This window comes from Alnus glutinosa, chromosome 7 (assembly GCF_958979055.1).
Source record: "Alnus glutinosa chromosome 7, dhAlnGlut1.1, whole genome shotgun sequence".
NCBI classification, from domain to species: domain Eukaryota; kingdom Viridiplantae; phylum Streptophyta; class Magnoliopsida; order Fagales; family Betulaceae; genus Alnus; species Alnus glutinosa.
The window spans coordinates 28,121,227-28,146,358 of record NC_084892.1 but is presented as its reverse complement, the minus strand read 5'-3'; the positions used below and the strand labels follow the sequence as shown (position 1 = coordinate 28,146,358).

Here is a 25,132-nt window from a genome sequence, read left to right as displayed (position 1 = left end):
ACCCCCTTCCGTCCAATTGCTCCGTCTGATGAGACGGAAATGGACCCACGTGCGTGGCATGTGACTTATATGCTCTTAACCGGACGAAAATACCCTCAAAAAATTGAGCCGTTGTTTTCTAAGTCACCTGTTTTGTTTCATGTATATTTGGTTCAAATATTGTTTAAGGAAAAACAAGGGTTTCGAATTTGAAGGCTGACGGAGACGATGGACGCCTCGACACAGGACTCGACCCCTGGCCAGATACCCGTCTGTTCTGGGCAATCGATTGGGCACTCGAAGGAGAGGATGGAAGCAAGGTCGGAGTCCCTACAGAGTGTTGCCACTTTTTCACGGCAACGAGTATGCTACTGCGAGCGGCCGATGAATGTGAAAACGGCGCACACGAGCAAAAATTTCGGAAGAAGGTTTATGGGGTGTGAAAATTGGAAGGCAAGTAGTACTTATTCTGATCGATTTTAGGGTTTCATTTTGTATTTGGGAGTTCAAATTTGCAATTTTATAGTCGGCTTTTGAAATCTGGCTTTTTTGCATATATACCATTCGATGTTGGATTGTTGGTGCTAAAAAGTGGCAAAATCTGGAATGCATTCCAGACAAGTTGGACAAGTTGCAATTTTTTCATTATTTGTTGTGTTTTGCAGATCCACAGAGATTGTGGTTTCTTTGAGTGGGTTGATCCCAAAATGTGTGCACATGGTCAGAGGGTTGTTGGTCGATTGGTTGAGTGGCACGAAAGTTTGGTGGCAGAAACTAGACGATGTGAAACCATGGTTGAAGTAGAAGTTGGGAAAGTGAAGGCCGAAATGGAGAAAGAGATTGAGAAGGTGAAGGCCGAAGTTGACAATGAGAGGAACGCAGAAATTGCACAATACCGTAAAGAAATTGAGATTTGGGGGATCAAATTTGAAGCAGTGAAGAAGAATTACCACACAATGCTTGTGTATTCGTGGATTTTATTTGCATTGTGTTTCTTCTTCGGACATGCAGCCAAAAACCAGGAGGACAATAGGGTTGGTTATTTGAGGTTGCCTTGAGTTGTATTGTTAGACATTTTTTGTGCACTTCTATGGGGCCATAGAAGCTAGAAGTGAACCATTTTTTGTGCACTAAGTTGTGTTGTGGTATTTTGGTTGCTTTATTGCATGTATTTAAGTGGGATTGTTTGTAGTTGGAGCTGCTTGTATTTATAAAGTAACAGAATTTTATCCCATTATATTTTTCACACTATCATTGATGGAGTTCATGTGCTTGAGCATCTTAAAATACGGGGTCGATTTGTTTGGGCCGATGAACCCCGAGTCCCTTTCTTGTTAGTTGCCTAAACTGTCTTCAATTTTTAACTAATTGTAATCAATCCGGATACGTATAATTCAGATTAGATATAACAATACAAGTATATAAGCACACAATTTGGACCCAAAAGGTAAAATTATATTCAATGCTAATGATTGCAATTTAGCTAACCGAATTGCAATCGATTTGGGCAGCTAATGAAGAAGGATTAATTTCAATGGAGTCTCATTGTCCAAACAGCCCATTCGAAACCCTTTCTCATTAGTTTCATAAATTGGCTACAATTTGGTCAGCAAATTAAGCCGATCCCAATACACATAATTAACATTAGATATAATAATCAGAAGTATATAAGCACACAATTGTCAATTGGGTCCAAAAGATAAATTTCAAGCATTCTCTTCAAAGTAGCGTAATTACATAATTCTCCCTGTCCCATATCAACCGCATGACACACCCAAAATTTATTTCTCCAAAATCAGTGTTGACCTGTTCATATTGTTAATGCATTCCAAAACCACACAAATGTCAAAACCTGCAATGCATTCCAAAACTACACAAATGTCAAAACCTGCAATGCATTCCAACATCATAAAACACATTGTAATCATTACACAAAAATAAGCAATTCTGCATTGCTAGTACTATCTATCAAACACAACCACCAATCCTGCATTTTCAACTTCTTCATCACTAGCTACTGGTGAGACAAGTATGTCACTTCTAGCCATATCAGAGTTATTGTCATCGTCATCATGACCAACTTCATCTTCATTATCACCATTACCACCCTCTTCACTATTCTCATCATCACCACCCTCTTCACACTTCTCATCACCCTCTTCACCCTCTTCACCCTCTTCACCCTCATCACTATTCTCATCATTACCACCCTCTTCACTATTCTCATCATTACCCCCTTCATTATCCTCTACATTACCTTGTTCAACCCTAGGATTATCATGTTGTACATTAGAGGGTCCAGAACTATCAACATCAACACCAACATCAAATACGTCTTTAGTATCACTAAGCTTATCATCCCACCAAGGATCATCCAAATCAGCCCTACCTCCATATTCATTATCATCTTGACTATCCTCTTCATCACCTCCTCCTTCCCCAAAAGACACAATATATAATTGCAAAATGGCATGCCCATCATGGCAAGCAGACAGGTTCAGCACATCATGGTCTGAAGTAATTAAATGCAACCCATCAGCAAGACTCTTCACGGGGTCTTTAAAATACATTAAATCCCCTAACTTATATCAATATTCCTTACATATATCTTCAATTTCAAAGAAAGATAGTTCATCAAGGTCAACACTATCTTTGTGCAGTTCAACTTCACCACCCGTATACTCACACCCAAAACTCCGGTCAAACCTACCCCCAAAATGGACCTCAACCACTAGTTTATTGTGTGCCATCCTACGAGGTAAATTTAATAAAACATAGTAAGTGACATGTTGTAAAATTAAATAAAGGCCAACAACACATTAAGTGACATATGGGGACCACAACACAGCAACCAATATACACAACCACAACTTCTCATCTGGGGACCACTACTCTTTTTTGAACACACAATACAGCAACTAACTTCACACACTGGCACCATTTTTCTCATCTGACCACTGTTGTTTTTTAAACAGACAATACACCAACTAACTACACACACAGACATAATCATGTACCATTTTCTCCTCATGGGGTAAATTGCAGTTTTTTAAACACCAAATCAACACAAAGCAGCACATCATGCACATGTAAAAGCAAAGCACATGGTCCCATCATCATACAAAGCCACAAAGGTAATTGAAATTCAACAAAACACACGGACCCAGTAAGAAAGCAACTTCTCAATAAAAAATATACAAAGCCAATCATTGAAAGCATCTTCCGAATAAAACAAAGATTTCATAACCCAAAAACGACGGAACCCTAAGCACATTTTAGTTCGGTTCTTTCGCTTCATTCAAGACAAAATAAAGGAATTATCGAATGAATTTAAAAGATATCATAACACAAAAACGACGTAACCTACTTTTGCACAAAACCCTAAATTTAAAAGAGGGGTCTTTTTATTTGAACATACCTTGATCGAACACCCACTTCGGTCAGTTTAATCACGACAACCCTTAGCCCAAAGTCGATTTCGGCTGAAATTCGTTGGTGATGATAATCCGCAAAGGAATACTGTCTTCAAAAATTTGTTGTTGATTCCGGAGATGTTTTTCGGGTTTTTACTTTGCACTTGAAACTGGTTTCTGAATTTTTAAATGCATAAGCGGACCGGTCTTTTTTAATTTAGAAAACAACGGCTCAATTTTTTGAGGGTATTTTCGTCCGGTTAAGAGCATATAAGTCACATGCCGCGCACGTGGGTCCATTTCCGTCTCATCAGACGGAGCAATTGGACGGAAGGGGGTGGATTGAAAATTTTTTCAACTTTCTTGGGTGCAATTGAAGCAATCTAAACATTGGTTCCAAAATTGAAAATTCGTGTAAACATCAGGGGGGTAAATTGCAGTTTTCCCATATATATATGAGGCAAACTAAACGAACCCCAGATCGCAAGAGAATCAAGTAAGGCCTGAGCATCTTCCACAATATTCATAATAATAATAATAATAATAAATTAAAAAAAAAAACCAAAAACAAAAGCAAAGTATATCTTTCAATATTCATAATAAAAAAAAACCAAAAACAAAAGCAAAGTATTTCAATATTTATAATAATATTTAAAAAAAAAAAAAAAAGCAAAGTATATATTTCAATATTCGTAATAAAAACAAAAAAAAAAAACAAAAAACAAAAAAAGCAAAGTATTTCAATATTCATAAAAAAGAAAAAAAAAAAAAAAAAAAAAAAAAAAAAAAAAAAAGAAAAGAAAGAAAAGCAAAGTATTTCAATGATATAGCTTGCGAGTTACAAATATCATACCTTAAAAGACAACACTCGCATCCAATTGCATGGATACAATTTTTATTTTTCCTTTGATTGAAACAGAAAGAACCAAAAGCTAAGCGTATAATAGCTAGTGCATTACTTCTCATAAACTATCACTAATGCCTTCGCCCTAATTTCTGTGCATTGGCCTTCGACGATATTCTTTGCCGAGATATAACCGAGGGAAGATCCCAAAAAGAATGTCGTCAATGTATTTGGAATACCATATCCTCCATCTCTTGAAAAACATAAGGGGCCCAATTACAATCCCAAAGCCGAAAATGATTCCCAATTCAGCACTTATAAGGTTCCAATCAATCACATTCTCATAATTCGAAGGACTTTCTTCAAGTGTTGGAGGTGGCTTTGGCTCTGCATATGTGCATTCTACTTTCAAAGGGAACCCACATAATCCTTTATTTCCTGCATAGGAAGCTTCAGAAAATGTATTAAATTGCTTGTACAGTGGAATCCGTCCCACCAAATGATTAAACGAAAGGTTTAGGGCAGAAAGGAAAGTCAAACTATCTGCAAGTTGCATTGGAATCTCCCCCTCAAGCTTGTTCCTTGACAAGTCTAATGACTCCAGCTGAGTCAAGTTTGCTAGAGATGGTGGAATTTGGCCTGTAAGAGCGTTGTGCGAGAAGTTAAGAGCATATAGTGATTTAAGCCCTCCATATTCTACTGGTATTGGCCCCTCAAGATTGTTGCACGAAAAGTCAATCGAGGTCAAGACAGTTAGAATCTTCACAAACTCCAATTCTAGACCTTTCAAGGTCACTGTGATTGTATCTTGATAGTAAAATCGGTTGAAACTGAAGGCTTCAAATTGGCGGTGATTGAGCTGTGATTGGTCCTCATTTTCATAATCCGTCATTGCTTTCCAGGCAAAAACTTTTGGAAGTTCACCGACAAAATTGTTTGAAGCTAGGTCTACAATTTGAAGCATTGGCCAGGTGGTATTAGGCTCTGAACAACCAATGGGCCCGCCAAATTTGTTAGATCGCAAAACAAGGACGCGTAACATGAACGTGTAGTTCTTCAAGTAACATGGCAAAGTATCCTCGATGAGATTGTTCCCAATGTCCAAGACCTCCAACTTTGTGCAACTGCCTAGAGACCTAGGTAACCGCCCTTCTATTAGGTTTCGATTGAGATTCAAAGTTTGTAAAATACAATTGCCTGGAAAAGAATTAGGAATTGAGCCATTGAGTTTGTTTTTCCTCAGATTCAGCACCGCAAGAGTCCCACTCATCTCAATCAAGCACTGGGGTATTTTTCCATTGAAGAGATTATTAGACAGATCCAGAATTTGAAGATATGTCGCATTGCATATTGATGCAGGGATACTCCCATTGAATGTATTGCTAGAAAGAGAGAAGAAATAAGCATAAGTAAGGGAGTCACCAATACTAGCTGGTATTACAGCACTGAAATTATTCCTTGAGAAATCCAGGTAAGTGGCAGATGGTGGTAGAACTGGGAGTTGTCCCAGGAGCTGGTTTGAGCGAAGGTCCAATACACTCAAAGAAGGAAGATTGGAGAAAGGTCCTTCCAAAGTCACCAGATGGTTAAAAGAGAGATTTAGATAATGAAGATTACTTGGTTTCCAGATCCAATTTGGTATATCTCCGTCGATCTGGTTGTCTGAAAGGTCTAAATAGGTTAATTTGGATTGGTTTCTCAAAAAATCAGGAAACTTTTTCAACCTGCTAGAAGCCAATTTTAATATGGTCAACTGGGGAAATGAGGATAAAGATGAATTCGTTCTATTATATTCAATCCATAACCTATTGTATGAAAGATCAAGATGTGAAAGATTTCTCAACTGCTGAATCATGTTAAGCTGCAAGGAGCCGTTGAAGTTGTTTGAAGAAAGTGAGAGGATCTTAAGACGTCGTAGTTCAAAGACAGACACGGGTATTGGCCCTTCCAAGTTGTTATTACTCAAATCAAGGGTGTCCAAAAGGTGAGAAGAAACATTTGGAATTTCATTCAGTTGACCAGAAAATTGGCTGTTGGAAAGATCTAATTTTTGCAATAATGGAAGGGAAAACAAGGAAGCTGGAATACTTCCATTCAGTGAATTGTAACGCAGGTCAAGGCTTACCAAATTCAGAAGCTCTTCCCAGTGAGTGGAAGTAATATGACCAATTAGATCATTATGAGAAAGGTTTATTTGGGTCAGTTTTTGGGCCATTCTGAGTGATGGAATTGATCCGGTGAAATTATTGGATGACATATCCAAATAAATCAATTGGGTAAGCTTTGACAATGAGCGTGGCATTGATCCACTGAAATTGCAGTTTGAAAGATCCATTCTGGACAACTTTGTTAGGTTACCAATAGAATCTGATAATGTCCCTGAAAGGCTTGTACTGCTAAGAACCAAAGTGCGAAGAGATTCATTTGGTGGAAAATCTGGCAAAGGACCATGAAGTAGTACATTATTAGACAAGTCAATATTCTCTAGTGTTGGTACCTGGAAGATCTTTCTTGGAAATGTGCCAATCAACCCAGAAGAACTGAGACGCAAGGACGTCAATTTTGTGAAATTTGTGAAGAACTCTGGAATTGGAGTAGACAAATTGTTATTATCAAGACGAATAATCGAGAGGGACTGAAGCTTCAGTAAGGTGGAATCAATAGGGCCTGACAGATAACAATTTGACAAACTCAGCACTCTTAGATTCGGCAGTGAAGATGATAAGGCCTCGCACCACTTATTCCCTTGTGCTGATATGTTTACACCATCAAGATAAAGTTCTATAAGCTCCGAAAGGTTTTGAACCAGCAAATTAAAATTTGGATTCTCAAGTGTCAGAGGAACAGTTATTGGGAAGTAACAGGAAGAGAAATCAAGAATAACTAGCCTTGTTAAGCGCGAAATTGCAATTGGAATCTGCCCTGCGAAGCCCGCATATGACAGGTTCAAATATCTCAAAGCGGTCAATTTGTCAAACTCTGATGGAATAGGGGAACCGTTGAAGTTGTTGTAAGCCAAATTCAAGCTCTGGAGATGCTGAAGCTGGAAAAGGCTGCTTAAGTTGTTGAGTCCATCATGGATGGATTCGTTGGTCAGATCAAGAGCAATGACATGTCCCTCCTTGCACTTTACACCTTCCCATAAACAGCAATCGGCACTTTGATTCCAATTGACCAATTTTGTGGACGAATCACTGCTGAATACGAGGCTGTTCTTCAATTGCAATAACAAGGATTGCTGATCGCCAAGACATTGTCCAGACGCCACAAAGATACAGAAGCTGAGCTGAAGTGAGCATATAAGCATCAAGAAAAACCATGAAAAGAGTGAATTTCTCATTGGAGGCTGTAATGAATTGCTTCAATTGGAAATTATGAAAAGGAGATGTACGAGTAACTGATGTAAACTGGAATGATATTTATGCAGAGGAAGATGGAGATAATATATAGCAGAATTCGTGGGCAGTCGACGAGGCGCGCGTCTCCAAAGAACGTCAGTACGTAGCTTCGTCATTGTCCAAATCCGCTTCACTTTGAAAGTCTCGTAAAATCTCTGTGCGGAACGAGAAAAACTGAAAGATGAGAGAGAGATTGGAAGAGAATGGAATGGTTAGCGCAGGAGCATTATGGTGGAAGTAAACGCGCGCCTGTTTGTATATTGTTTGTTCTCCCCCTCTTGCTCGAAGCTTCTGATGATGAAGAATTCCCGCTACCTACCTAATTAAGGAAAATCAAACCAATGCCATAACGACTCCGCCAGTTTTGAAAACGGGCTGACCCTTCGTGGCCGACCACCCCCCATAGGTGGAAGCGAACCCACCTTAGAACAACTGTGCATGGAATCGTCCGAATAAATTCAAATGTCAAAGACTCAAAGTTTTTTTTTTTTTTTTTTTGTTTTTTTTTTTTTTTTTTAATGGTAAGACTCAAAGTTAGTGCTTCTTTTTTTGATGAGGCAAAAGAAAAGAAAAAAGAAGCACCACCTTTGAGTGCTTCTTACCAAACTATTAAAATTAAAATTCATTAATTAGAGAAACACAGCGGATTAGAGTACTAGAAACAGCTTTCTTAACTCATTTTATTTCCTAAATGTTAGAAAATCCTCTAAAACAAACTTTTTAAAAAAGATTTTCTTCTTGTTTCCTAAATTAAGGGGACACTTACAGAACCAAAAATTGTATCCTAAATTTAGGAAAAGCAAAAGTGATTCTCTTACCATTATTTTAATATAGAAAAAGCTTCTTTTTTTTTTCTTTTTTTTTTCTTTTTTTTTTCTTTCCACTAGCATTTATTTGAAGTAATATTTAAACGGTATAGGTGAATAATAAATGAAGTTATTGTTGAGTTTATTTGAATATATAAGCAAAAAGTAGGGAAGTTGGTTTTAGTGCTTTTAGTCCTCGTCATTATTTGTAATCACTAGTATTTATCCCCTAATCAGTTATTCTTTTAAAAAAATAAAATAAAATTTTGTCTGATTAGAGGCATAGATGTGGAGTTGTGGCCCTAAGCAACTCATGCCATGTTTAACATTACCAAATACGAAGTAAGCTGAAAATACTATATATTTGGATGTTGGAGTATAAGAAAAGATCATGGCTTTGTTTGTTAAAGCCTTTTTTTTTTTTTTTTTCAAAATAAAAATATTAACAAACTGCCTAAAACATAAATTAAAACACTTAAAATTTTCATATTTATGTCACATAAAATACTTTTTCAAAAAAAAAAAAAAATACGATCTCCAAAACACATTCACCGAAAGAGCCAATAAGTTTAAATAATATTACAAGGGATTGGTTGAGGGAAGCTAAACTTCTTTCACGTACTCTAAAGACATATGTCAGTTTAATAGGTAGGATTGAAAAATTTTCTCTAACTCGATTTGGAGGAAAACTTTTATCTTTTAACGGTGTTAAGAAATTTTTTTTTTTGAAACACTACTAATTACAGATTTTTTTTTTTTTGTAAAAAAAATGTACTGATTTACCTTTTGTTTCTAAAACCTAGACCACATTGATCTATTTTCACACAAACATATTACTCAATATGGACTATACTTGTTTACCCATGTCTTGGTTCCAATCTACTTTGTGTGGGGTTATATAGGAGAAAAATTAGAACGTTAAGTGCACTAACAATTCTAGAAAAATAGAAAAGAAAAAACAAAAAAGAAAAAAAGAAAAGAAAAGAGGAATGGAAGAATAAGTCACCCTCAATTCTAATATCACAAAAGTATATTTCAATAATAGAGCCTTGCCAATTACAAACATCATACCTTAAAGAGAGCACTCGCATCCAATTGCATAGATACAATTTTTATTGGTCCTTACATTGAAACAGAAAGAAACAAAAGCTAAGCTTAGGTGCATTACTTCTCGTAAACTATCACAAATGCCTCTGCCCCTAATTTCTGTGCTTTCGTCTTCGACGATATTCTTTGTGGAGATACAATTGAGGGAAGATCTTGAAAAGAATGTTATCAATCTGTTTGGAATACCATATCCTCCATCTCTTTAAAAACATAAGGGGCGCAATTACAATCCCAAAGCCAAAAATAAATCCCAGTTCAGGACTTATATAGTTCCAATCAATCTTGTTCCAATCAATCACAATCCGAGTATTCGAATGACTTACTTCAAATGTTCGAAATGATGCCGGCGCTGGTGGTGACTGATTATTAGATTCATTACCATCACATTCCACTTTCAAAGGAGAGCCACATAATTCTTTATTTCCTGCATAAGAAGCTTCAGAAAATGTAGCAAATTGCTTGATTTGTGGAATCTGCCCCACCAATTGATTGAACGAAAGGTCTAGGAATGAAAGGAAATGCAGACCATCTGCAAGTTCCACTGGGATCTCCCCTGTAAGCTTGTTCCTTGACAAGTCTAATGACTCCAATCTAATCAAGTTTGCTAGAGATGGTGGAATTTGGCCTGTAAGAGCATTGTGCGACAAGTTGAGTGCATATAGTGATTTAAGTACTCTAAATTCTTCTGGTATTGGCCCCTCAAGATTGTTGCAGGAAAAATCAATCGAGGTGAAGACAGTGAGAATCTTCACCAACTCCAATTGTAGACCTTTGAAAGTAACTGTTGTTGCATCTTGATAGTAAAATCGATTAAAACTCAGGACTTCAAATTGGAGGTTCTTGAGCTCTGATTGGGCTTCATTTTCATCAACCATCATTGCCTTCCAAGCAAGAACTTTTGGAAGGTTACCGGTAAAATTGTTTGAAGCTACGTCTACAATTTGAAGCATTGGCCAGGTAGCATTAGGCTCTGAACAACCAATGGGCCCATCAAATTTATTAGATCGCAAAACAAGGACACGCAACATCGATGTGTTCTTCAAGTAACATGGGAAGTTACCCTTGACGAGGTTGTTCCCAATATCTACGACCTCCAATTTCATGCAATTGGCCAAGGACTTTGGTAACTGTCCTTCTATTTTGTTTCCATTGAGATTCAAAGTATGTAAACCACAATTGCTTGTAAAGAAATCAGGAATTGGGCCATTGAGTTCGTTTCTCCTTAGATTCAGTACACCAAGAGTCCCACTCATCTCAATCAAGCATTGGGGTATTTTTCCACTGAAGAAATTATTAGACAGATCTAGAACTTGAAGATACGTCGCATTGCATATTGATACTGGGATACTACCCTTGAATTTATTGCTAGAAAGAGAGAAGAAAAAAGCAAAATTCAGGGAGTCACCAATACTAGCTGGTATTACAGAGCTGAAATCATTCCTTGAGAAATCCAAGTACGTGGCATAAGGTGGTAGAACTGGGAGTTGTCCCTGGAGCTTGTTTGAACTAAGGTCCAGGACACTCAAAAAATAAAGATTGTATAGAGGTCCTTCCAGAGTCACTAGGCTGTTAAAAGAGAGATTTAAGCCCACGAGCTTATGAAGTTCCCAGAGCCAGTTTGGTACATCTCCGTCAATCTGGTTGTCTGAAAGATCTAGATAGGTTAACTCCGATAGGTTTCTCAAGAAAACAGGAAATTTTTTCAACTTGCTAGAGGCCAATTTTAATGTCGTAATCTGGGGAAAGGACGACAAAGATGAATTGATTCCATCGGTTCCATCATGTTCAATCCATAACATGTTGTACGAAAGATCAAGATTTGAAAGATTTCTCAACTGCTGAATTACATTAAGAAGCTGCAAGGAGCCATTGAATTTGTTTGAAGAAAGTGAGAGGATCCTAAGGGCCCTGAGTTCAAAGACAGACATAGGTATTCGCCCTATCAAGTTGTTGCTACTTAAATCAAGAGTGTCCAGTAGGTCAGAAGAAGCATGAGAAGATTGATTGAGTTCACCAGAAAATTGGTTGTTGGAAAGTTGTAATTTTTGCAATGATGGAAGGGAAAACAGAGAAGCTGGAATACTCCCATTCAGTGAATTGTAACGCAAGTCAAGGCTTACCAGATACCGAAGCTCTTCCCAGCGAGTGGAAGTAATATGACCAATTAGATCATTACGAGAAAGGTTTATTTGGGTCAGATTCTTGGCCATGCTGAATGATGGAATTGGTCCAATGAAATTGTTGGATGACATGTCCAAATAAAGCAATTGGGTAAGCTTTGCCATTGAGTGCGGCATTGATCCTCTGAAACTGCAGTTTGAAAGATCTATTTTGGACAACTTTGTAAGGTTACCCATAGTATCTGATAATGTCCCTGAAAAGTTTGTATTGCTAAGAACCAGAGTGCGAAGAGACCCATTCTGAGGAAAATCTGGCAAAACACCATTAAGATGTACATTGTTAGACAAGTCAAGAATCTCTAGTGTTGGTACCTGGAAGATGTTTTCTGGAAATGTTCCAATCAACCCAGAAGAACTGAGACGCAAGGACGTCAATTTTGCGAAATTTGCGAAGAACTCTGGAACTGGACTAGACAAATTGTTATTATCCAGACGAATAATTGAGAGGGACTGAAGCTTCAGTAAGGTGGAATTAATGGGGCCTGAAAGATCACTATTTGACAAACTCAACACCCTCAGATTCGGCAGTGAAGAAGATAAGGCATGGCACCACTCATTCCCTTGTGCTGCTATCTTTACCCCATCAAGATTAAGTTCTATAAGCTCCGGAAGGTTCTGAACCAACATATTTAAGTTTGGATTCTCAAGTTTCAGACGAGTAAATTCGGGGAAGTAAACGGCAGATAAATCAAGAGAAACCAACCTTGGTAAGTGCGAAATCGCAATTGGAATCTGTCCACCAAAGCCAGCATTTGATAGGTTCAAATATCTCAAATTCACAAGTTTGTCAAACTTGGATGGAATTTGAGAACCGTTGAAGTAGTTGTAAGCCAAACTCAGGTTCTCGAGATTTTGAAGATTGAAGAGGCTGCTTAAGTTGTCAAGTCCACCCGAGATGGCTTCGTTGCTCAGATCGAGACCAATGACATGTCCCTCTGCGCAGTTTACACCTTCCCAAAAACAGCAATCGTGACTTTGATTCCACTGAGCTAGTTTTTTGGACATAGCTGGATTGAATGTAAGGGGGTAGAATGTAAGGTTGTTCTTCAATTGGAGCAACAATGACTTCTGACTGCCCAAACATTGGCCAGACACCACAAAGATACAAAAACTGGGGAAAATTGAGCATATGGATATCAAGAAAAGCCATGAAAAGAGTGGATTTCTCATTGGGGGTTGTAATGAGAGAGACCACACAATAAAGAATTGAAACGTTGATGAAATTAATGGTGGGTTCAGGAGGCCTGTGATTCAAGTATTGGCCGACAAAAACCACAGGGATTTGGCACGGGGTGGAAACGAAAGCGTAGGATAGGAGGTAGAAGAGCTAGCAAAAGATTTGCTTCAATTGGAATGATGAAAGTGCGATATTCGAGTAACTGACGTAAAGTAGAAAGATATTTATGCATGTAGAGGAAGATGGAGAGAATAGCAATCAGGAACAGTCAAATGGGTAGCAAAAGTTGTGGGCTTTCCACGAAGCTCAAACATTGGGTTCACTGTTTGCTTTACTTTCCAACCAGCAATAGAGGTGCCTCCGCTTAGAACTTCACTAGCTGCTTCATTTGTCCCAATCCGCTTGACTTCGAAAGTCTCCTAAAATCTCTTTCCGGCACAAGAAAAAATGAACGTCCTCATAAATTATTCATGCTCAACATGATGGCTCGGAAAGCTCCCGGGAAGCCCGTAAGGCTTGACTTTTCAACCAGCACTAGATGTGTGTCACTAGCTGCGTCATTGCCCCAAGCGCAACGATGACCCGCTTGACTTTAGAAGTCTTTGAGATGTCTGTACACCGGAGAAAAATTGGATCTCCTCGTAGATGCTAACCAACCCGACTATTGACTATATACGACTGCATGAGATACAACCAGATAAGATTGATCGAGATAAAGAGGAGCGACAACGTATTACAGAATCCAGATGACAACAAACTGAAGGATCAAGATAGTCACTTGTACATTTCTCGTGTAGAAGTAGGATTGATAAATTGGTAAAAGTTGTTTGTGAAAAGTTTGAATGGTATTGTTTCTTGTAACGTCTCAGCTTAGGTTGTTAGTAATTGTACCACGGTTATAAATTAAGGTAATCATATTAGTTTTGGTATCGTCTCGAAGAACCAAACATTTCTCTAAATTTTCAATAAATCCAATGAGAGAGGGAGGGTGCAAGGCCGCCTGCACAGGCAGACCAAGTGTCCACCTACTCGGGGCAGTTAAGTCTTGCACCCCTTTTTCTTAGGAGTACTGCTCCAACAGGGAAGAAGGGTGCAAGGCCGGCCCACTTGTTTTAGACAGTCCGGATGCAATGTCAACATATCCAATATAAGTACGTTTCACGCCCCGTCTCTCTAAGGAGCAATGCTTAGGAGAAGCATTTTTTCCGGATTTCATCCGGGAAAAATGGTTCTCCATGGCATTATTGTAATTAAAATATTACAGTAATGCCACTTTTAATTACAATAATGCCATGGAAAAGCATTTTTTCCGGATGAAATACTTCTCCTAAGCATTAGCCCTCTCTAAGATTGCCTTAATTACGTGTAATTTGAACAACAAATTTGAATCACGCAGCCTCTCTTTAAGATTGCCTGGATTACGTGTAATTTGAACAACAAATTTGAAGATCCCTATCCAAATAAATTCCTTTCCCTCGTAATTCCTGTTCAACGCAGGGGCACTGGCGTGGAAAATGATTTACTATTGCTACTGCTTTTATTTTCCCTCCTAAAAGGTTTGCATGCCTGTACAATTAGTTATAATTTTTTTTTTTATGAATATGTACAATAAGTTATATTGGAATCTTATTAACCAAGCTTTTACGATGGAATCTTGTATGTCAAACTATAGCTAGCAGAACCATACCGTATGGACTTTGGTGTTGTTGAACCGAATTTATATTCAGTTCTATATAGTTTTTATAAAAATAGTGAACTATAAATTTCAATTTAAACGTTCTGAATTTTAGTGTTAAGTTTAGAAGAAATAATAACTTCATTCAATATTTCACTTTTATTAAAAGGCTTTTAAATTAGGCTTGCCTTTTGGGTGAAATTAAATTGTGTTCATTTCTCTTATGCTTAGTAGTTGCGTGTTCGAATCTGCTTGCAATAGTAGTTTCATGAACCAAATACAACTTAGCAAGGGGCTTTACCAATTCGCGTCTTTGTGCGGTTGCGGTGACGGGCTCAACGTCTAGGCAGCAGTTATGGTTTAAACCGAACATTTTACAAGAAGTCGGAGCAAGATACTTGTGACTTGTATCCCTTGAATTCCGGATGGTTTCGAGATATCCGCGTTCTCGGATGTTGCAATGTATTCGGGCCCGTCTGTCCGGTCGGCTAGGCCCCAACAATTTCGATGGGCTTGACAAACCGAGGAGTGATAATTTCTCCAACACCAATAAACAAGTTTAGAAAAAATAATAAATTAACCCTTTCTAGTCCTAAACATTTGCGAGAGGATTATATTAGAGTAATTACATTAAGTGTTAATTAAGTGTTCATAAAAAAAATAAAATTACTTTTAAAATTATCATTTAGCATTTAACATGTGATTAATTAAATGATAATTTTGATAAGAGGTAAAAGAGCTAGCAAAAGATTTGCTTCAATTGGAATGATGAAAGTGCGATATTCGAGTAACTGATGTAAAGTGGAATGATATTTATGTAGAGGTAGATGGAGAGAATAGCAATCAGGAACAGTCAAATGGGTAGCAAAAGTTGTGGGCTTTCCACGAAGCTCAACCATTGGGTTCACTGTTTGCTTTACTTTTCAACCAGCAATAGACGTGCCTCCGCTTAGAACTTCACTAGCTGCTTCATTTGTCCCAATCCGATTTGACTTTGAAAGTCTCCTAAAATCTCTTTCCGGCACAAGAAAAATTGAACCTCCTCATAAATTATTGATGCTCAACATGATGGCTCGGAAAGCTCGCGGGAAGCCTGTAAGGCTTGACTTCTCAACCAGCAATAGATGTGGATCACTAGCTGCATCATCGCCCCAAGTGCAACGATGGCCCTCTTGACTTTAGAAGTCTTTGAGACGTCTATACACCGGAGAAAAATTGGATCTCCTCGTAAATGCTAACCAACCCGACTATTGACATACGACTGCATTAGATACAACCAGATAAGATTGATCGAGATAAAGAGGAGCAACAACGTATTCCAGAATCACTTGTATATTTCTCTTGTGTAGAAGTAGGATTGATAAATTGGTAAAAGTTGTTTGCGAAAAGTTTGAATGGTATTGTTTCTTGTAAAACGTCTCAGCTTAGGTTGTTAGTAATTGTAACAAGGTTATAAATTGAGTTAATCATATTAGTTTTGGTATCGTTTTGAAGAACCAAACCTTTCCCTAAATTTTCAATAAACTCAGTGTGGGAGGTTGTGAGACCAACTATTCAGGCAGCCGAGTGTCCACCTACCCGGGGCAGTTAGGTCTCGCACCCCTCCTTTTTGGGACTGCTCCAACAGAGAAGGAGGGTGCGAGACTCACTTGTTTCAGACAGGCTGGATACAATGTCCACCTATCCAAGGTAAGTAGCACATAGGTTTCACACTCCCTCTCTCTAAGATTGCCGGAATTACATGGAATTTGAACAACAAATTTGAGGATCCCTACCCGGTCTCCTCCTCAACGCGGGGGCACTAGCGTGGAAAATGATTTACTATTGCTACTGCTTTTCTTTTCCCTCCTAATAAAAGGTTTGAATGCCTGTACAATTAGTTTTTTTTTTTTTTTTTTTTGATGAATATATACAAGAAGTTATATTAGAATCTTATTAACCAAGCTTTTACGATGGAATCTTGTATGTCAAACTACAGCTAGCAGAAGCATACCTAAATTACTTTCAATTTAACCGAATTTATATTCAGTTCTATATAGTTTGTGAACTATAAATTTCAATTTAAACATTCTGAATTTTAATTTTAAGTTTAGAAGAAATAATAACTTCATTCAATATTTCACTTTTATTAAAAGGCTTATAAATTAGGCTTGCCTTTTGGGTGAAATTAAATTGTGTTCATTTCAATTTTAGTATGTTTGCATATTTATATCTAATTGAGTCTCCCAATTAATGACTCAAACGGATGAACTAATGACTTGATTGTGTAACACTCCTTTGACAGTTCGATGCTTAATACGGTTGGATAAGTACTTGATAAATCAAAAAATATCTACATTACATATTGATTTCGAAGAGATTCAAATGCATTTTAGAACAAGAATTATTTTGGTCAAAGCGATTTCATGTCGAAGAGAGCATTGCATTACATAGAGCTTGCATATTACTATGCTCTGCTCACGTGCAAGGAAAAAAAGAAAAATTGATAATATGATATATCCGGAAAGAAAACTCTTACTAATTTCTTACGAAAAATGCCGCGTACCATACCACTATCCCACTACCATTTTAGATGGTCAATCCACCATTAGATTTTTTTTTATTTTTTTTTTCTTTTAACAATAATTGATCTAAAGATGAATTAGCAATGCCACGCCAACATAGAATAATAGTATATAGCATTACTCGTTAAGGTATATATTTGGAGTACAAATTTTGCTACTCCTTTATAAATTCATGTGGGTGTGCGCGTAATACTTATCACATCAACCACGTCAGTCCAGGTGGCACTACCAAGCCAATCAATCCACGAACACTACTATATCAGTTAGTCTATGGTAAGGGTGGCAAAAGTGGCAAATCTCATTCGCATGCAAAGTTCAGGTCGTGTTAAGGCATGGCTATAAGACTATATGATCAACCTTAACCCGACCCATTAAACAGGTATGACTCATCAATCCTAACCCACTAATTTCGTTTCGAGTTCATGGATCGTGTAAAAAATTGTCAACCCAAAATGTTATGTATTAAGTTCGAGTCATATCGTATCGAGGTATGAGTATAAGATTATAGAGATCTACCATAACCCGGCCCATTTAATATAATGGGTCAGACTCCTTCAATTCTAACCTGCTAATTTCATGTTGGATCATTTCAAGTTCAAACATCTTGTTAAAAATTGCAAGCCCTAATCCACGGGCAGTACCAGCTCAGTCAATCCATTGCGGCCACCCCAATAGAGAACAAATCGGAGTTTAAAAATTTCCAAAGACACAACAATTTTTTTGATAAACCAAGATTAATGTTTCTTACTCAACTCTAACAACTTCTTTTTTAAGATCAACCATTGAATATTTAGGGCCCACATGTAGGAAAACAAATCCAAGGAAAATGATTTTTTTACATCACATTACCCTACATCAACTCTAAACCAAGACATATAGGGCGTGGAACCTATGCATGTAGGTCCCATATATGTGGGTCTCACACCCAATGTATCTTAGTGTAGAGCTGATGTAGAGTAATGTGATGTAAAAATAATACATCCTCAAATTCAATGGTTGATCTTACAAAAAATATAAAAAATAAAAAAGAGTTGTGCAATAATTATTACTCTTAAACTAATGTAATCCCTAATGTTAATCAAGCAACTAACACAAAATTCAGGAAACAGATCCAGACCAATCAGTTTTAAATTATAAACATAAACTCCTAGAATATAAGGAAAGCACACATGATCTTGACAGATTCTTTTAGCATTCCAAGTTTCAATCTATAAGCAGGGAAGTATTTATCTTAGATGAATGGTTTTGTCACTCAGCTCGACACAAACAACCGTGTTATATGATAATGCATATAAGAAAATAAGTTTAATCCGAACCCATAGCTCTGTTAATTAATACCATAATCCTCAAAATTCTGATCAACATCTATTGCCAAAATTACTCAGAATAAAGATCCAAACTAATAATAACCATTAGATAAATTTCAGTCAAAACATTACAGGAACAGCGAAATCCACTGTTTGTCTCGCAGACTCCAGACACAAAATACGACATTGAAAAGGGAAAAATGACCAAATGGAAATAGGGAAAACCTCTGAAGGCGACTTTGTCTTGTTCTACTTCGATCTCTGCCTCATCTTTCGGCGCTTCCTCTTCAGCCTCCTCATGCGTTTCTTCTTCCACTAAAATAAATTCCCAAAGAAAAAGAAAAGGAAAACACGAGCAAGCGAAATTAAAATCGGACCCAATCGTACTAAACTTGAAGCTATAATCGGATAAACGTATCGAACCGAATTAGAAGTGACAATTGATTGTAGTGATTCACATCTTACCTTGGCTCTCATGGTGTTTGGCCTGAGGAAAACCGACGCAGTGTCTCGAAACCCTAAATTCTCCGAGGCGAAACGAGAGTACGGTAAAGGGGGTTTGGATTTATACAACTAAACCCTAATGCCAGCTCTGAGTGACTCGATACGGTTCAGTCTTAACTTCTCGGGCCGGTTCACTGAACCTTTGTTAGTATTTGGTTTTTGCTTCTTTTTTTCTTTTTCTTTTTTCCGTTTAAAAATACCATTTTACGGCTAAATTCAGCATCGGATGGAAAAAGGTGCAAATTTTTATTTACAAATATTAAAAAAAAAAAAAGTTAAAAATTATATTTTTATTTTATAATTATCTCACAATATTTAAAATTCTAACCAATCTCTAAATATGACCCGAAATTAATAACTATGTGTATATTTCATTCCGTTGTTTGTACCATTTGGATTTATCAACATTCAAGTAAAGATATGTTCAGATTAGGATCAAATTTTATCTGGATTATAACTTTTTTAAAAAAAATTAAGAAATATTTTCATCATTTTCAATTTAAACGGCTTAACTTGTTAAAATATGTATAAAATTTTCTTTTACTTCAATTTATTAAATTGGTATATATCTTTAAAACACATTATTCTTAAATCTAATTTTAATAGAATTTTCTACTCTGACAGTTCTTAACGTGTTAGTTTTCTTAACTTGGGCATGCAGCAGTGTATTTGTATTTATTCAAATAATTCATGCTTAATTGCTTAAAAAAAAGTTCACTAGGCTAATTCATTCTCAATTTCTCATGGGACAAACACTTGCATTTTCCGTTGATAAGATAAATACATGAAAAATAATACAAATCTTATCTCATATCCATCTTGTTAAATTATTTTTAAATCCAAAAGCACGTTAAAATATAAAAATAATTGTTATTTTTACATCACATCAAAACACTTTTTTCAAATTAATGACAAAAAATAATTCTTGAATCCACACTTTTATGCCATGCTGATGTGATAGTATCAATCAACCTTAATTATTATTTTTTTAACAATAGTTGATCAAAGGTCGATTGACATTGTCATGTCAATAAAAATAATGATAGAATAAAAAAGTATGCTACTCTTCACACCTATTTTAAATCGGTTAATGTGACGTGTTTTAAATGTCTAACACTTTATAAAAAAAAATAGCTAATCTGGTTAGTCACTTATTTGCTCAAACAAAAAATACTCCCACAACACATCAACAAACATATCCATACAGGATTTCCAATAAGATCTACGTGTCAGTTCGCTTGTGATTTAATTAAAATAATATTAGTTATTTTAATCATTTCTCTTAATCAAATATAACAAATGAAATTTAAAGAAATTATTTTACTTTTTGTCTGAGCAAATAAGGATACAAAAAGCTGGGATAGAATCTGCTTACCTTGCCAACCATAACCCGTAACCAAACACCGCCGCAGCAAGCAATTTAAACTTTAGGAGCTCCAGAAGGCTGATCGAAATTCTGAATGTGGAAATGGACATCGATGACGCTCCTCAAGGCAAAGGCGAAGAAACAAAGGAGAAGCCTGTCGTGGTGATATTGGTGGGTGCACCAGGTAGCGGCAAGTCCACGTTCAGTGAACAAGTCATGAGCTCCTCTAAACGACCCTGGGTTCGCATTTGCCAGGTCTGTGTTTATCATGTGTTCGATGAAATGCTTGATGGGTTTCCAGTTCACAATTGAGGGAATTGTTTTTATGTGCACGCGTTTGTGAATTTCGCGATGAGTGTCACCAAGTGATAGCTTTTTCTAGGAAAGAAATTAAAAGTGAAATTTAATAGCAAATGCGGAACAGCGTCGAAAAATGCGATAATCAACTGGGCCACCAGGCAAATGATCTATCACAATTGCTTTATCACTAAGAATTTCGTATAGTTATGCATGACCCATTTCTCAGAATGCAATTTAGCTGCTGTTATTGTTACTTGTTTTGTTCATGATACTAATATTATTCAAATCATTTGTGATGTGTATCGATGTTGAACCGCTTCTTGTAAATGAGGTTCCCTCGTATGTTCTGATGATCATCACTGTTCTGGTCTTTATTCTCAGTCATTTTAATTGTTCAGAATCTTTTTTCGTGATAGTCAGATCGCCTTTTTCAATTTCTATTGCAGGACACCATTGGGGGTGGTAAATCTGGAACAAAAGCCCAGTGCCTGAAGAGTGCAACTAGTGCACTGAAGGATGGAAAAAGTGTATTTATTGACAGATGCAATCTAGACCGAGAACAGCGTGCGGAATTTGTGAAGCTCGGTGGTCCCAATGTAGATGTGCACGGTGTTGTGCTTGATCTTCCAGCTAAGCTATGTATATCTCGGTCGGTTAAAAGGACGGAGCACGAAGGAAACTTGCAAGGTGGAAAAGCTGCTGCAGTGGTGAACAGAATGCTACAAAAGAAAGAATTGCCTAAACTGGGTGAAGGGTTTACTCGGATCACAGTTTGCCAGAGTGAGAGTGATGTTGAAGCTTCTCTTAATACATATAGTGCACTTGGTCCATCGGACACTCTTCCAAATGGATATTTTGGTCAGAAGAACCCAGATGCCAAAATTCAACTTGGTATAATGAAGTTCTTAAAGAAAGTAGAGGTTCCTGCTGCTAATGCAGTCTCTGATGCAAACAGCATTCAGAGTTCCTTTTCTCCTCAGATTATTAAGGAAATGGATTCCGGCTCCAAAGGACCAGAAAGTGTTTCTTTGATTCCAGAAAATGCTGGTAAGGACTTGATGAAGGATGAAGACCTGTTAGTTTGCTCTGTTGGCCGTCATGTTTCTTTGAATGATCCTCCCACTCTGGCATTTCCATCTATTTCAACATCAGATTTTCAATTTGACCATGAGAAGGCCTCTGATATTATCGTCGAGAAAGTTGAGGAATTCGTAAATAAGCTTGGGAATGCCAGGCTTGTGTTGGTGGACTTGTCTCCTAGATCAAAGATTTTGTCTTTGGTCAAGGCAAAAGCTGCTAAAAAAACCATTGACACCAATAAGTTTTTTACTTTTGTTGGAGATATTACACGACTTTATTCAGAAGGAGGTTTACGCTGCAATGTAATAGCTAATGCTGCAAACTGGTATGTTTTGTATCATTTCCTTATATTTACTTTTTGTCAAGTACATGGGTCGTGCAGTGGCTTGAAATGGAATGATTCTGTTTGTTCCGAAAGCCGTCATAGGAAAACAGAAGGGGGAAGGATTGGGAGAGGGGAGGAGAGGGGCACATGTTAAAGCAGGAATACTCAGTTAAAATCCCTAGTTCAACTTTTTGAAATTCCTGAGTTCTCTTTGGTATCTGAACCATATGAGGCTGACTCAAAAGGTTGATTGTTTATCTTCAAATATGCATTGCCTGAATTTAACCCATGACTCATAACATTGTTCCAACATGTTCTCTAGAAGCTGCTGGTTTATCAAACCTTTAGTCATTCCTTGGTTTGACTACGTGGATAAGCTTATGATTATATGTTTATCTTCAAATATGCATTGCCTGAATTCAATGATGTTTTGCTTATTATGGATTCTCATTACTTGTCCTATGAGGTTCAACCAGTAGCTTTTATTACAATATGCTGAGTACTCATTGCATGCTGCCCAGGCAAAGGTTGATTGTTTATCTTCAAATATCTGCTTTAATCCAGTGATATTGTCATATTGTGTGTGAAAATGAATACAATGCATTAAGCTTATGATTATATGTTCAGTTACTTATCAAAAGAAAATGATTATGTGTTCAGTTTGCATGTCAAGAAGATCAAATAATTTATTATCCTTTTCAGGCGACTGAAACCTGGAGGTGGAGGTGTGAATGCTGCAATTTTTAATGCCGGTGGTCCAGCGCTTGAGGTTGCAACCAAAGAACAAGCTAAATCTCTTCAACCTGGAAGAGCTGTGGTTGTTCCTCTACCTTCGACTTCTCCCTTGTTTAGTAGGGAAGGGATCACCCATGTCATACATGTTGTTGGACCAAATATGAACCCACAGAGACCAAATTGTTTGGACAATGACTATATTACTGGCTGCAAAGTTCTCCGTGATACTTACACTTCATTATTTGAAGGTTTTGCATCTGTAGCTAGAAGCCAAGAAAAATTGGCCAAGGGAAGCAGTGAAAACCATGGGCCAAATTCTTCAGAGCTTCAAGACTACACTGAGGGTGTAAATATGAAGCATTCTCCAAATAATGATCAAAAGAGTAAGAGAGAGGGTGACCGTGACAATGGTAGAAGCAAAAAGTGCAAAGGATCTCGGGATGAAGTTGGAGCTGATATCCCTGGTTGTAGAACTGGGAAGTTAGAGAAGAACAATGACAAGAATGACGGAAGCATGATGAAGGTCTGGGGATCATGGGCTCAAGCTCTTTACCATATTGCCATGCATCCTGAGAGGCATAAGGACGTCGTTCTAGAGATATCTGATAATGTTGTAGTACTGAATGATCTTTATCCCAAGGTAAATTTACATTGTTTACTTTTTTCCCTTTTCTTATGCTTAAGTTGCATACATCACGAGCACAATCTTTATAATCCTTTTCCAGGCAAAAAGGCATCTTTTGGTGTTGTCGCGACATGAAGGTCTTGATTGCCTTGCAGATGTACGTAAAGAACACCTTCATTTGTTAAGGACGATGCATGATGTGGGTTTGAGATTGGCTGAGAAGTTCTTGCAAGAAGATGCATCGTTGATCTTCCGCCTTGGATATCACTTGGTATGCAAGTTATAGTACTTGTTGAAGTTTTCTTCTTATCGGCTCCTTTATATGCCTATGAGCCGCTCAGGTTCTGTTGGGTGAGGGTCTGAGTGGGTTTTGTGTTCGACATTTGCCAAAAATAGGAATAAGAAACTATTATGTAATATTAAGTCTATTCCTTAAGCCCGTAGACAAAGCTTGGAGGAAAAGCTACTTTTACAAACCAATAAGTTTAAAAGTTTAAAATACCAATGAGAGGCCAAATTTGAGACTCAGCTAGCTGGGTTTGGTTTTATGCAATATCAGGTCACTGTAGCAATACACGATAGAAAAATGCTACATACTAAACTCTCATCCTACCTCCATCTCATTAGACTAATGTAGCAATGCCTATTAGCCATTGGATTTTTTTTTTTTTAACACAATAGTTGATAAAAGGGCTAACGGGCATTGCCACATCTACTCCATGAAATGGAGATATAGTATGTAGCATTACCATACACGATGATATTAGCCAAAGTGATGATCTATAATGAGAAGAAGAAAGGACAACCATGTATTTGGGGTCTGAAAAACAAGATGACAGTTGCTTTAAATACAAGTATTTAAAATTATTGTTTACTATAATGCGAACTGATTTAGTGGAAATAATTAAGTACTACGGAAAGAATTAAAGAATGGAGTTTTTGATGATCCAATGTGCCATGGCCTTTAGTTACAGTTTTTGTGTGTTTATGTTCCTTTGCCAATTTCTAGTGTCATGCGCAAACATCAGGCTGATTAATTGTCAGAGATACATAGTGGAAACTGAAAATTGAGTTTCTTAGAAGGCATTTTCTGACTCTCTCCTCTTTGCAGGCCCCATCAATGCGACAACTTCACCTACACGTTATTAGCCAAGATTTTGATTCAAAACATTTGAAGAACAAGAAGCACTGGAACTCATTTAACACTGCTTTCTTCTTGGATTCAGAAGATGCAATTGAAGAAGTCAGCAATAATGGTAAAGCAACCCTAAGAGATTGTGAAAGTCAGTTATCTATGGAGTTGCGTTGCCATCTATGTAGAAGTGCACACCCCACCATACCTCGGCTAAAATCGCATATTAGCAACTGCCGAGCCCCCTTTCCACCTGCTTTGCTTCAAAGTGGCCGTCTCGTGCTAGCACCATGTAGTGCTGGCATTGGTCCTTAGGTGCATATCCGTCATGACTCATGCATCATCAAATTTTGTTGTAAATAGTGTAAACCACCCTGGTTCAACCAATAGATTTTAGGTGGTCCGGCTTGTCACTCTGATAATATGAACCCTTGTGCAATATCTACAATTTACTTTACGATTTCTGCCTTCTCACAATGGATCTTTGTTTGTGGACTGATTTACAGGATGTTTAACGCTAGCATTCATATCCTGTTCAACAAATTTTCTCTCCATTTTAACTAAAAAAATCATTTTGTTTTATTATTTTAGCTATCCATTTTTTCAAAGCATTAT

General features: G+C 37.3%; 3 protein-coding genes and 1 long non-coding RNA gene across 4 annotated transcripts; 1 reads left to right on the top strand and 3 right to left on the bottom strand.

Annotated features, from left to right (window-relative positions):
- Positions 1 to 4,381: 4,381 nt before the first annotated feature.
- On the bottom strand, positions 4,382 to 7,576 carry LOC133873410 (receptor like protein 22-like). Its single transcript, XM_062311117.1, has one exon. The coding sequence runs from the start codon at positions 7,574 to 7,576 to the stop codon at positions 4,382 to 4,384; it is 3,195 nt and encodes a 1,064-aa protein (XP_062167101.1).
- Positions 7,577 to 9,452: 1,876 nt separating this feature from the next.
- On the bottom strand, positions 9,453 to 13,109 carry LOC133872301 (receptor-like protein 6). The gene has a single exon (XM_062309780.1). It carries the CDS (start codon positions 12,895 to 12,897, stop codon positions 9,640 to 9,642), a length of 3,258 nt encoding a protein of 1,085 aa, XP_062165764.1. The 5' UTR covers positions 12,898 to 13,109; the 3' UTR covers positions 9,453 to 9,639.
- Positions 13,110 to 18,530: 5,421 nt separating this feature from the next.
- LOC133873856 (uncharacterized) lies at positions 18,531 to 19,083 on the bottom strand. The gene is made up of 2 exons (XR_009901171.1): positions 18,916 to 19,083; positions 18,531 to 18,765 (listed from the first exon to the last, which is right to left on the bottom strand). It is a non-coding gene; the product is annotated as an uncharacterized LOC133873856 (long non-coding RNA).
- Positions 19,084 to 20,321: 1,238 nt separating this feature from the next.
- LOC133874170 (transcription factor bHLH140) lies at positions 20,322 to 24,994 on the top strand. Its single transcript, XM_062312018.1, has 5 exons — positions 20,322 to 20,575; positions 21,067 to 22,025; positions 22,728 to 23,400; positions 23,486 to 23,656; positions 24,497 to 24,994. Exons 1-5 carry the CDS (start codon positions 20,423 to 20,425, stop codon positions 24,830 to 24,832), a joined length of 2,292 nt encoding a protein of 763 aa, XP_062168002.1. The 5' UTR covers positions 20,322 to 20,422; the 3' UTR covers positions 24,833 to 24,994.
- Positions 24,995 to 25,132: the final 138 nt, after the last annotated feature.

Coding starts and splice junctions, on each gene's coding strand:
- LOC133873410 (XM_062311117.1), bottom strand. CDS start 7,576: ATGAGAAATTCACTCTTTTCATGGTTTTTCTTGATGCTTATATGCTCA.
- LOC133872301 (XM_062309780.1), bottom strand. CDS start 12,897: ATGAGAAATCCACTCTTTTCATGGCTTTTCTTGATATCCATATGCTCA.
- LOC133874170 (XM_062312018.1), top strand. CDS start 20,423: ATGGACATCGATGACGCTCCTCAAGGCAAAGGCGAAGAAACAAAGGAG. Junction 20,576..21,066: donor CCTGGGTTCGCATTTGCCAG/GTCTGTGTTTAT, acceptor TTTCTATTGCAG/GACACCATTGGGGGTGGTAA. Junction 23,657..24,496: donor TCCGCCTTGGATATCACTTG/GTATGCAAGTTA, acceptor TCCTCTTTGCAG/GCCCCATCAATGCGACAACT.